Source organism: Epinephelus fuscoguttatus, linkage group LG2 (assembly GCF_011397635.1).
Source record: "Epinephelus fuscoguttatus linkage group LG2, E.fuscoguttatus.final_Chr_v1".
NCBI classification, from domain to species: domain Eukaryota; kingdom Metazoa; phylum Chordata; class Actinopteri; order Perciformes; family Serranidae; genus Epinephelus; species Epinephelus fuscoguttatus.
Window position 1 is genome coordinate 41,637,367 of NC_064753.1, and position 12,326 is coordinate 41,649,692.

The 12,326-nt window shown below is 41.0% G+C and overlaps 1 protein-coding gene across 3 annotated transcripts in view; it reads left to right on the forward strand.

The window, feature by feature from the left end:
• The window catches only part of mpped2a (metallophosphoesterase domain containing 2a), an 87,628-nt gene extending 77,424 nt beyond the window's left edge, over positions 1-10,204 (forward strand). For all 3 annotated transcript variants that reach the window (XM_049595471.1, XM_049595463.1, XM_049595454.1), the window contains 3 exons: positions 4,518-4,633; positions 6,581-6,694; positions 8,072-10,204. In XM_049595471.1, the coding sequence (XP_049451428.1) occupies positions 4,518-4,633; positions 6,581-6,694; positions 8,072-8,190 (349 nt within the window). In that variant the 3' untranslated portion in view covers positions 8,191-10,204. The remainder of the gene's footprint in view (positions 1-4,517; positions 4,634-6,580; positions 6,695-8,071) is intronic.
• Positions 10,205-12,326: the final 2,122 nt, after the last annotated feature.

A 12,326-nucleotide genomic window follows, 5' to 3' on the forward strand; every position in this document is an offset into this window, starting at 1 on the left:
GGGGGGTTGGAGGGGTGATTGTTAAACGTCCCTGTTACCATGGTTACGGTCTTTTCGTCCTTTTTTTTTTATCCAGTGTTTTGTTTTTGTGCCGCTGTTTGAGTCAAAGAACGTTTATTTTTTTTTATACTTTCTTACAAATTACAGAGTTTTCTCAGAGCTTTGATGTTGTTCTTCCTCAACTTAAACACCTCCTTCCGCTGGCGTGAGCACAAACGCACCGCAAACACGTGACGACATCTTTCCACGTCTTCCCTTGTTGTTTACTCCTCCTCCTCCTCTTTTTATCCTTCTCTCTGATCCTCACCTCCTTCAGCCTTTTTCTTTTTCTCTCACTTCTGCTTCTATTTCTGTGATGGTGTTTTACTTCCCACTGTGCCTGCCTCCAGACGCTTCTCCTTTGTTGCCACGGCGACGCACTCCAGGTGGCGAGTGTCAAGGCAAGACTGGGCTCCAAATGTAGTCTGATCACAACACACACACACACACGCATGTACGCACACTCACACACATGCTGGTCTGCATATACGCACTCTGAGAACAGACTGAGACACTGGCAGCGTACATTCTGTTCAACACTCACATCCTACTCAGATGCTGGTGGACGTGCACTCTGCCCACTACACACACACACACACACACACACATACACTGAGCAGTACAGTATAATAAAACCTGTGTCACAGCCACACAGGAAACAATCTCTCCTTTATGTGACCGGGATGTCATTAATCTTGGCGGAGGTTAACAAATGCACTTGCATGGAAGGTATATTTCATAGGCAGACAGCCGACAATGGGGCCATTGTGGCGTCGAGCTGCAGCGCCTCGCTCTGCATTCAGTCAGGACCTTTTGGTTGGCTCGGGATCCTCGGCTCATGTCCGGGGTTATGTTTCATCTCCCAGATGAATGTGTTTATGCGGGAGAAAACATGTGAAACATGGAGCGAAATCAACGCTCCAGCTATTTATTTATTTTTTGCTGCCTGCGACCACGATTTATTTTTCTGAATCGGGGGAAAATAAATGTGTTCGGCCATTTTTCAAAGTTTGGCCTTGTTGCTATTAGTCAAAACTAGAGCCAGACAAATATCCTGCCCATGCTTTCTGTGTGCAGCCGGCCGACCAGGCCAGCTCGGCTCTGATTCACTGCTTTCTAAGTTTCTCCGCAGCAGCAGCAGCAGCAGCAGCAGCAGCAGCAGCGCTATTTCCATCCATGAAGTGGCGAGTCTTCCCAGTAATCCATTAGACTTCCATTAACTCCGATTTGTGTGATTAGTTCTAATTAATCAGTTCAGTCTGTGGCCTTCACTCCCCTGTGCGCTCCTCACATTTCATTTTTAACCTCATTTCTCAGCTCTCCACCGAGCGAGAGAACGAGGCAACGACTGAGCGAGCAAATCAAAGAGCGAGCTTCAGGTCTGCCGCTGCCGCCGCCCCGCACAAACACTCGATACTGCTCAAGCACCAGACCCCAAACTGGCTGAGCCGGTGCTTAGACTGCATTATAATGCTCTTTTCTCTCGACACGCTGAATTGATGGGATTTTTTTTGGTGTCTTATTTTGAGCAGAGATACTCGAGGAGCTTGGTTGTGTTTTAAAACAAACCAGGAGGGATTGAGATCTCATGTTTTACACATCTTGAGTCTGCTCAGCTCTGGTTAGCCCCACTCGGCCCTCCCGTGGAACAGTAAGTATTGATTAGAGCCGGAGCGTCCATCCCTCACTGTAACAAAGCCTATTGATGTTTGTGGAGCACTGATTTCCCTTCGGTCAGATACCATCCGCAGCACCATCGCTAAGTGACTGGAAGCTGCTCCAAAGTCTGCGGTCTGTCCCAAAGTAACCTGGTGTAACAGAAAATCATCTTTTCATCAGCGATTTTGTGCTGCAACACTCAGATAAAAATTAAAAGATTTTTTCTGGGCTTGTTGCAGTAGGTCAGCTTATATACTGAGGTATTATGTGGTGATAATCTATCTTCCTTTCCTCTGTTGTCGGCCTTCTTCTGCCATTACAACTATTGTGATAAATGAAGGCTCAATTTATCAACCAGCCTCTACTCGATTTCTTTTTCTCCCCTCGGTTTCCCCGCCCCCGCTCCTATATCTAACCTCCGCACGGTTCGCTTTATTTCTTCATCTGTTTTCGCCCCCCCTGCATCCATCCACCCACCCATCCATCCATCCATCCCTCATTCCCACTCAGCCAGATCGAGGCTTTCTTTGTGTCTGCTGGGGAAGGCTGAGATGCTGCCTGTCACCCCGGAGCCGCAGACTCCCATCCAGGCTGCCGGAGGTGGCCCGGCTGCTGTCAATCAATCTGCAGGCTGTGTAGCAGAGGGGATGGGGGTTGACACATGATGTGGCTCCCTGCTGTTTAGAAATTCACTTTTTTTTATTTTCTAGAAGGCCTGCGCAGTCAGTCGTATAGTTTGGGCTTCTTAGATTAATTAATCTTGATGTGGCTCTTTAAACTTGAAGCTCTCGCACTCAAACATCAAACACTCTATCATGGGCAAACACTCTGACCAATCGCAGGTGTTTGTTTCAGGTTTAAACATTTCATGCATTCCACTACTGTGGGCACTCTGCAAGTATACAGCAATATACTGGAATTGAGCATCCTTTTTTTCCATGCATCCTGCATCGTCATTACGCTGGGTTCCATGTGTAAAAAACCTGTTTTGGTTTCAAGATTTGTGCTTTCAGATATTGTTTTGGCCAATTTAAAACATTCCTACTCTGGTAGACTACATTATGTGTCATTATTTTACCACGTTACCCTGTTTGCAGCACAATCAACTGTAGAAATACAGTATTTGTATATCGTGATTGTTTTTGACTGTCATTTATTTGGATTACTAAGCATTACACAAGCTGACTTAAGGGGCCGTACACATGCTTTGTCTTTTACCTTCTGGAAAAGATGAGGTCTTGCCCTGAGTGCCCACTCTCAAGAGTGCAGGGGCAGGCTGCGTCTAAGGTCGCTAAGCAACTTTAACAAGCACGGTATCATAGCCAGTTTACCTGAAATCCTGAGTGCAGAGCTGATCTTCTTCCAGGTGCTGTTCGTAAGTTCGTAGGCCTAAAATATATTCGTGGATCAGATGTAAAAGTCTGGATAGCCCCGCACTAAAATAATTAACTATTTCTCCATATTTGCCACACACTGATATTTACGGACGATGGGAAAGATATCTGTCTGGTCTCGTCACATGGTATGCGGTGAGCACTGCTGCTTTCTAAAAGTGAAATGCTGTTGAACGTTGTTCATCAAATAGGCGCTCAGGAATGCGTACAGCATTGCTCTGGCTTTTGAGCAGGCCCACCGCGCTTCTACATTTAAAACAAGAGATTTTAGTTTGCGAAAAACGCATCATGTGTATGTCTCCTAAGACTTCCTGCAGCTGCTTCACAATAAGAACCACAAGCAGTTCTATTCTCTCGAAACTTTTACAGTGAAGCAGCAGCAAGTGTTACATATTTCTATTTGTATGTTCTCTACATTTATTACTTGTACATTTATTTAGCTATTTCTATGTTCTGCATGTTTGTTATTTGTATATTTATTATTTGCTACTGTACTGTTCTTATGTTTTCTGTTATTTACTTGTAAGGCGACCTTGAGTGCCTTGAAAGGCGCCAAACAAATAAAATGTATTATTATTATTGTTGTTGTTGTTGTTGTTATATTTTACATATTTAGTTCGGTAGACAGAAAATAGTTCCTACATGAAACTGCTCACAGCAAGGTCTGTGGATTAAAGATGAGAGAGAGGTGGAGTGCTGCACTTTGGGTCGGACCAGTTTAAAAAAAATATATTAAAAATCAGGTGCTCTTCAGTACAGGATGACAAAATGAATAAACAGAGAGAAAGGCGTTCAAAAAAGAAGATGTCAAGTAAGCCACAAAGAGGCAGACTGAGGCACTCTGACGGTGATAGGAATAAAAATCCTTTATTGTAAGGGATACCAACGCGTTTCAACCGGCATGGTCTTCTTCAGGGTAGTGCTGAAGGTCTGTGGATTATCTTGAGTAACCGGGTCGTGATTTCTGGCAAGAAACATTGTTGTTGAGTTTTTTAAATGTATTTTTATGCGTGCTTTGAGTACCACAAGCCGAGTGCCACCTAGTTCCTTACATATTGGAGAGAACGCAGACATCTCTACAGCCGATATCTCCAACACTCAGTCTAGACTGATAAACAGCACTACAGCTAAGAGGAAAAATATATGTTTTTGATTTCAGGGTGAACTGTCCCTTTAAAAACAGATTCTGGAGAAAGTTGTAAAACTGTTTATGTAGAGACTTGAGTAAATAAGGACACAGGAGCGAGATAAGCATTAAAACAAGGCTCTCTTGCTGCTACTAAGAAACAGCCTGCTGAAGTAAAGGTGCATAAATCCAGTAATATATTTTTGCTTCCAGATATCAATTTAGCTTTATGCTATAATCATGGTGGAGTTGGTCTCCCGAGCAATGTTAATGTGCTCTCTCTCCCTCTGTCTCTGCAGGACTCCGTGGTTTAACGGCTGGGGGTTCAACCTGCCTCGGGGTCAGTCTCTGCTGGATAAATGGAACCTCGTCCCTGAAGGCATCGACATCCTGATGACCCACGGACCTCCGCTCGGTGAGTCCAATTAACCAATCACAGCCCCTCATCACCATATCTAATGAGGTTGTGCCTCATTATTCAAAATCTGTATGAAGCCACTGGAGGCGCCGCAGCAGGCGGTGTGTGTAGATGTGTTTGTACGTACACTATAGTCACAACTGTTTCATCTAAATCCAATCCTGAACACGGTCTGATTCAATATTTGGGTTTGACTTTATGAAAAAGAAAATACATATTGCTTGGATTTTTTTTTACTCCACTACAGACTGATTCAGTTTTCCTTCTAGTTGTTTGGGTTGTTTTTTGTTTTTGTTTTTTTCCTTTGCGCTCTCCATCTGGCTTTATTGAGTGATTTCCTTCCCTCTCGCCTACGGAGGGTTGCTGCTGTTGCTGCTGTGGCAGCCGCTGTGGCCGTTTGATTGCATGGAAACTCGATTTTGCACCAGTGTGACAGACGCTGCAAACGATTGGAGAGAGACCATGGGAGGGGAGAGCCGAGCTGGGGGGGAGGGAGGCATTGAAGATGTAGGGTGGCTCTCCAAAACTGGAAAACACAAAATGGGAAGAAAAAAAATCTGGGTTACACGACCACGCTGATAATATGAAGAACGGGTTTCATCTGCCAGAATGTGTTTAGATTGCTGTTAAATTCAGATGAAAAGGCAGTGAATGAACAGTGTTCAGTAATTTACAGAGCTGAGTATCAAGAGGTGGTTCTGAACTAGAAAAGGCTGCCAATATATAAGAACGGGGGATTTGTAAAAGATGTACTTGTATCTGACCACAGTGAGAGATCACCAGTTCAGACAAGCTTCACACAAGTCAGCAGTGATATTGTAATAAATGAAGTCCAATATGACGAAGCATCTCCTGCAGCCGGAAGCTGTGTTCTTTCAGGTTGTGCATAGCAAGACATGAGAGAATATCCATCCCTTATTTGCACCTTTTTCACAAAAGAATCACAACCTACTTCAGCATTTATGACAAATGACGGCATATGGAAGTTGAATTCTGCTAAAAACTTAAAAATGATTTTTGATTTCAGTAAAAAATGGCTCTTTTTCTTTGTCAAACTTGTTGTCACAATACTGGCATTACTAACTTTGATGTATTGCCTTAAAAAATATTGATATTTGATACCATTTTTGATACCATGAGGAAATTGACATAGATGGCATAGAATTTTAGATTTTAATTTAAAGATAAATATAACAAGGCTATACCATGATGACTTTTATTTTCTTGGTTAGCAGCAGAGAACAGCAGAATGACTGTAGGAAGCATTCACAATAAGACAGTGATAAAAGTACAGAAGGTACAGGAGTATTGATACTGCTGTAAATTAGTATTGAAACCTTCCAAATGTTCAGGATTGATAGGCGTCAATACATCAATTTTATTTTTTTATTTATTTTTTTTTTTACATCATTAAGTCAAATTATGCCACAGGAGTCAGAACCAGAATTTCATAACAATCAGATTCAATTGGAATCAGTGTCTCTAAAACTTAAAAGGTAGCTAGCGGTCTGTGTACTAAACTGTATCAGTACACGGCTTTGTTGAATACGTCATTCTGATTCTGGTCAGTTGAGATATTCAACAGTCTGTTATCACTTAATAGCAGACGAGTGCTTTGAATTACAGACCGTTGTCATGGATGCAAGATCATCTTTAAATCAATATTTTGCATCAAATTATTGATTTCCTTTTTAAGTGGCCTTGTAATAAGCGAGATAATGTTCAGTGAGCTGCTCATTATTGAGTCATGAACCCCTTCAGGGTGATTCAGGACCTGCATTACCCCGTCACTTTCTTGTAGCTCACCTACATGACTCATTGCAGGAAATGAAGGGTTATGGGTTAGGTCATGTGTTACATTTCTGGACATCCATTGCTGACGACTGGTCAACTACACCAGGACTGTGCAGTGAACTGAGAATTTTAACGCGTCTGTTTGTGTAGGTTTCCGAGACTGGGTCCCCAAGGAGCTGCAGCGGGTCGGCTGTGTGGAGCTGCTCAACACGGTGCAGAAGAGGGTGCGACCCAAACTTCATGCCTTTGGAGGCATTCACGAAGGTACTGAGAATAAGATTAATTAAGGTCAGAGGTCGGGAGGGTCTGAGCTTTAAACTGACATACAGAGGAATCACCTCAGATCTCTCTCTCTCTTACTTAAGCTTTTTGCTTTGGTTCAGTGATGAGCTCCGTCAGACATGATGGACACCGTGTTGTCCAACTCTATATCAACAAAGGACCAGCGTACAGTCTGCTGGAGAGTAAAAATACGTTTTGTTTTATTCCTTCAAAGAACTCGTCACCTACCTAAAATTAGTCCCTTCAGCAAATTACGAATTCATGCACTCAGTAAACATTTTCCTTTCCCCTAATCCTACAACTACTTAGTTACTTAAAGCAATAGTTTGGATTATTTTGAAGTGGGGTTGTATGGGATACTTATCAGTTTATTACATAAAGAAGATGGCGGTCAGCAATTTCAATATCAGTTTAAGCATACGTTATATTTAGAATATTTTTACCGGTTTACCTTACTGTCAGACAGAGTTTTCTGACAGGGAACTGAAGCCATTACATCACTCTCTTCAAAACCAGACTCTGTTGAGAAAAACAGTGATTTTACACCACTGCCCCTATCAGTTAGGTTGTTTGTGTTTATTATATGATTATATGATTTTACTGGTTTTGTTAATGGAGTCTGGTGGCTTTGACAAGAGCATACAGTAGATGGGAAACCACAACAGTTAACGACTTTCCAGAACAGGCTATCTGACAGAAAGGTAATGCAGTAAAAAAATTCTCAATCTAGGGTACATTTAAACTGTTATTGATATATATATATATATATATATATATATATATATATATATATATATATATTTAGGTGGTTCTTTTTAGAAGTGTTTTGTTGCTGCCTCCTGTCCACAGCAGTACATTGCTTAGCTTTCATGTCGGCACATGCACTGCCTGCTTCTCCAAACAGTCCGGTGTGCCGACTGACATCTACTGAATGTAATACACTGAGTATGGTTAAGTATTCCACACAACCCCACTTCAAAAAATCCGAAATATGCCTTTAACATTAATAGAATGATTGTTGATAATCTGCACTTTGCACTAAGTCATTACATCGAAGCAAACTCACATCCTGTAAAACTCTTTTAAGGGAAATCAAAGATAACATGACATCTTGTCAAGTAGCCAAAACCCTGTATTAAATCAAAGCTATTCAAGCAGTTATTGCCCAGACAAAAAAGTGGAATAAATGTGATAAATGAAGACAAGAGAACAAATTGCTGAACCTGTGGAAAAAATAGGTATATAAAGCACACAAATTTGAGATTTTTGGGAACAGTTCATCAGAAACTTCCTCCCTGATTGTAAAAATTTGGGGGTGACTGAATGTTGCCTGTTACTGACGCCTGTTTCCCTCCTCAGGCTACGGGATCATGACAGACGGCTTCACGACGTTCATCAACGCGTCGACCTGCACCGTCAGCTTCCAGCCCACCAACCCCCCCATCGTGTTCGACCTGCCCAACCCCTCCAGCTCCTGAGACCAGAGGACGGGGGTGGGGGACAGTCACAGGCTCGATAAACTACTTTTTTTCTATAAATATGTCAAGTTTAAAAAAAAAAAAAAATTCTAAGTGTTTCTTTGCAAACTTTTGGTCTTCTCCAAGCTGTTGTTGAGATTGAGAAGATTTGGAGACGTGGGGCGGGGTGGGGAGTTTGTCGGGGAGGGTTAAAGGAGAATACCGGTGTTTTCTGTTTTTTTCTTCTAATCGTGCCAACAGTGCTGGTTTCCCTCTGAGGTTTTTGTTTTCAACACAGTCAGCGTAGTTGCAGATATCAGGGTTTGTTTTCCTCCAGAAGGAGAAGAGTGTTTTTCAATCTCGTCTGTCTGAAAAAACAACTGCCACATTGCAAGGTAATCCATGAAGAAACTTTGTCTTTTGTCCTGATTTCATCCTTCAGAGTTCAGCATTTTTATATCAACGCTTCTCAGTGCTCTGCTTCCTGTTAATCGCCTGTGGCCACGGAAAGAAATGGAAACTTCATCCAGAAAATAATCCTTTAAAAATCCGTTGCCTTGATGATTTAAGTTGATGATGTCTGATGACGCAGTTGGAGTTATTTTCAACATAACAAGCTTGTTTTCTTGAGATCACAAATCAATGTGTTTTTGGGTTGCAGGAAAATACTTTGTATTTTTTTTACATTCCTAAAATATCTCTTGAATTTTTTTTTTCATGGTCACAAAAAATATAATTTCAGCATCACAAGAAAACATCAGGCTGAATCCAAATGTCCACCCTCTGATCATGTGGACTTCAGTTGTACGTACTGTGATGTGTTCACTGTCATCATGTAAAGACTGCAAGCAGCTGATCGACAGCCCTTGAGTCCTCTTCAGCCTTTTGTACTTTAGTACTCTTACATTTGCATGTCCTTGATCATTTGGAAAGTTTTTATTTAAAGAAAGAAAAAAACAAGTGTTAGTCAAACTAATTATGCAATGTGAGATGAATTTGGGTGGCATGTTAAACTGAGCTATGAGTGACGCCGGTATTCTCCTTTTGTCAGAGGGATTTTGTGGTTAAACAATCTTGCTCTTGATAAATATTGGTCAGATCTGTAAGATAAATGATGCTTTGTGAATTTGTACAATTTCTTTGTGTTTGGTTTGCATTGGCCGGACAATGGATGCCATTGTTTTATGTTGTATCATCTGATATTTTGTGTTTAGGTCTTTTTTTTTTTTTTTTTTCTCGTCAGTTCGTCTTTTCTTATTGGCTGACAGGGACGCTGCCTTAAACTAGCTTTAATGTTCTCAGCTAGAGCCCCACTCTCTGCGAGCTCAGAGAAAAGTCCTTATTTATTACCCCGCAGAACAACACCTGACTAACGCAGGGACAGAAAGCTATCAAATTACAGCCCGAAAAATTAACTTTGTAACATCCCGTTATGGATTTCTGATCTAATTTGGAAAATGTATGTATAAAATATATAAATATATATATTATATATTCATGTTGTAAAACATCTGTACTAAAAGTTGTGTTTGACAAAAAAAAGAAAATCTGGTGCATTTTTTTCTGTATGCACCTGTATAATTGACCTGTTTCTTTAATGCTCCCATCAGACGCTCTTTCTTTCATGTTTTTTGTATTGACTCTCCCGGTAGGGTAGACATTCATTTTTGGATGAGAGAGGAAAATTTGTCAGAGTCACAATCTAACAGGTGCTGGTTGTTCCCAACAACGCGCCTGCCTAAACCTGGTAAAGTTGTCCTTTAAAGTGTAAATCTGATAGTATTTGTGTTTTATTGCTTTCTTTTTTCTAATTTTGCACTGTGTGTAAATGCAATCTTGCTAGCACAAAAAAAAATGTTGCCAATAGTTGTCTCAACTTTGCCGCTGTAAATGCTCTTTCTGTGCTCTGTTCCTCTCTCGCTCTTTCTCTGATTGTATCCCTCTTCATGGAAATGTTAGTTCTCTCTTTCAGTTCATTGTGATATATTTAGCTGCCTTTATATGCAAATAAAATTGCAAGATTTTTACTTATCAAGCTCTGTCTTGGTGTTTATTTTTTAAGATGTGACCAGTCTTCCAGTTTCAGGTTTGATCCTGAAAGTTTAAAACAACTTTGAGTTTCAGATCGGCGGCATGGTGGTGCAGTGGTTAGCACTGTCACCTCACAGCAAGAGGGTTCTTGGTTTGAACCCCAGGGTGGGGCAGCCCTTCTGTGCAGAGTTTGCATGTTCTCCCCATGTCAGCGTGGGTACTCCGGCTTCCTCCCACAGTCCAAAGACATGCAGGTTAACTGGTGACTCTAAATTGTCCGTAGGTGTGAATGTGAGTGTGAATGGTTGTCTGTCTCTATGTGTCAGCCCTGTGATAGTCTGGTGACCTGTCCAGGGTGTACCCTAACGTTAACTGGAATAGGCTCCAGCCCCTCCGCGACCCTCAACAGAATAAGCGGTTACGGAAAATAAATGAGTTTCGGATCCTCAATCTAGTTCATACTTAACCACAGAAAATGGAGTATTTTAAAAATCTTAAAAGATGATGAATTTGTTAATAATGTCATATTGCCTGTATGGTGCAAAACACAACAGTATTTCAAAACAACAAATCAAAATCATGTGTTTTGTACTGTTTCTTCTGCCGACTGGGCCGACCCTTGAGGCCAACATAAATCAAGGAAGGAGTGCAATTCACCAGTAAATAAATTGTTGGTAAATTTTATGTCTTTGCGATGACGTTGAAGTCATTTTTGTCCTCCACCAAATCTAATTCCATGTTTAATTTTTTTAAACCATAACCTCCAGAAATAATAAATGTTTTTTTAAAATGTGTTTCCATTAGTTTTACAGTTTACAACATTTAAAAGCACAATGTTCAGGTGTGCTTTGACATTTCTGCATGTTGGGCATTTTGCCTTCCTCCTTTTTGTAGACTGCTACAGAGTCATTAGTCCAAACACATCTTTCCCTCCTGCTTGCACATTGTAATAGGATACTGTGACATTTGTTCAAACAGACAACATATTTTTTCATGCTTGGGCTCAGGTTAAAAGTCTAGAGTCAAAATGATGTCAAAATTATTGGCATTTAAGTCAGTATCAAGTCAGTTACAAGTATTTTTAGATTTAGTCATCCCATCCATGACTCGATTCCAAGTCACATGATTGCAGTCCACACGTCTAGGAAATATTGTTTGTCATGTGACAAGATTTATCATAAATCTGGCTGATACATTGTCATGTAGTTAAGATGTAGTAGATAAGATGCAAAATTAATTGATTGCTAACAGCCAAACCTGCATTACAGGTTTTCTCATTGGCTTGTTGGTAGTTTCTGTTGTCTGATCACTGCTAATATAATAATAAAAAATTATTAATTTGACTTCTAACCACCACATTTACATATTGCTCTTATGACATTATTAAATTTGTATACATGCGCGCTGTGTAAATATTGTTGTTGCTCATGTTTGGACCAAGCCGACACAGCTGCAGGCTTGGCCTACTTCTGAGAGCCATTTGTTTACTTTAGTCTAAAGTATATAAATGTATACTTATCTACACAGCCTAATATCACAGCAGGTGTTTTGCCTCTACAGGCAGAACACCTGCTGGTCCTGATTGTGCCGAGGCCACAAGAGCAACATGCTTAAATGTCCTGACCCACAGATGAGTATGAAGGCAGTTCATCAGCAGCAGCTTCTTCCTGCTGTGTGACTGTACAGAGAGAAACAGGAAAAACTAAAGTCATGTAAAGCTTAATGTACTCTGTTGACCTCTCCAGCTGTGAGGGTTATTTAACAAGATAGATAGATAGATAGATAGATAGATAGATAGATAGATAGATTTACTTCCTGTCTTTGTGTGTTTTCTGTCACACCTGTCTCGTTAGTCCTTCCCTACTCCACCAGTCTTCCCTTCACACCTGCTCTGTATCAGTCTTGTTTGCTCCACCCTTCCACACCCTTGTTGTTAGCCAATCCCCATTTCCCTCCTTTTGCCCGTGTCCACCAACTCCAGCTGTGTGTCGTTCTTGTGATTAGTTTTCTGTGTATATACACCTGTGTGTTTCCCTTTGTTCCTTGTTAGTTTGTCCCATATTGAGGTTTTGCAAATGCGCAGGTTCAAGTTTGCAAAAAAATTATCAGACATGTCTATGAAAAAC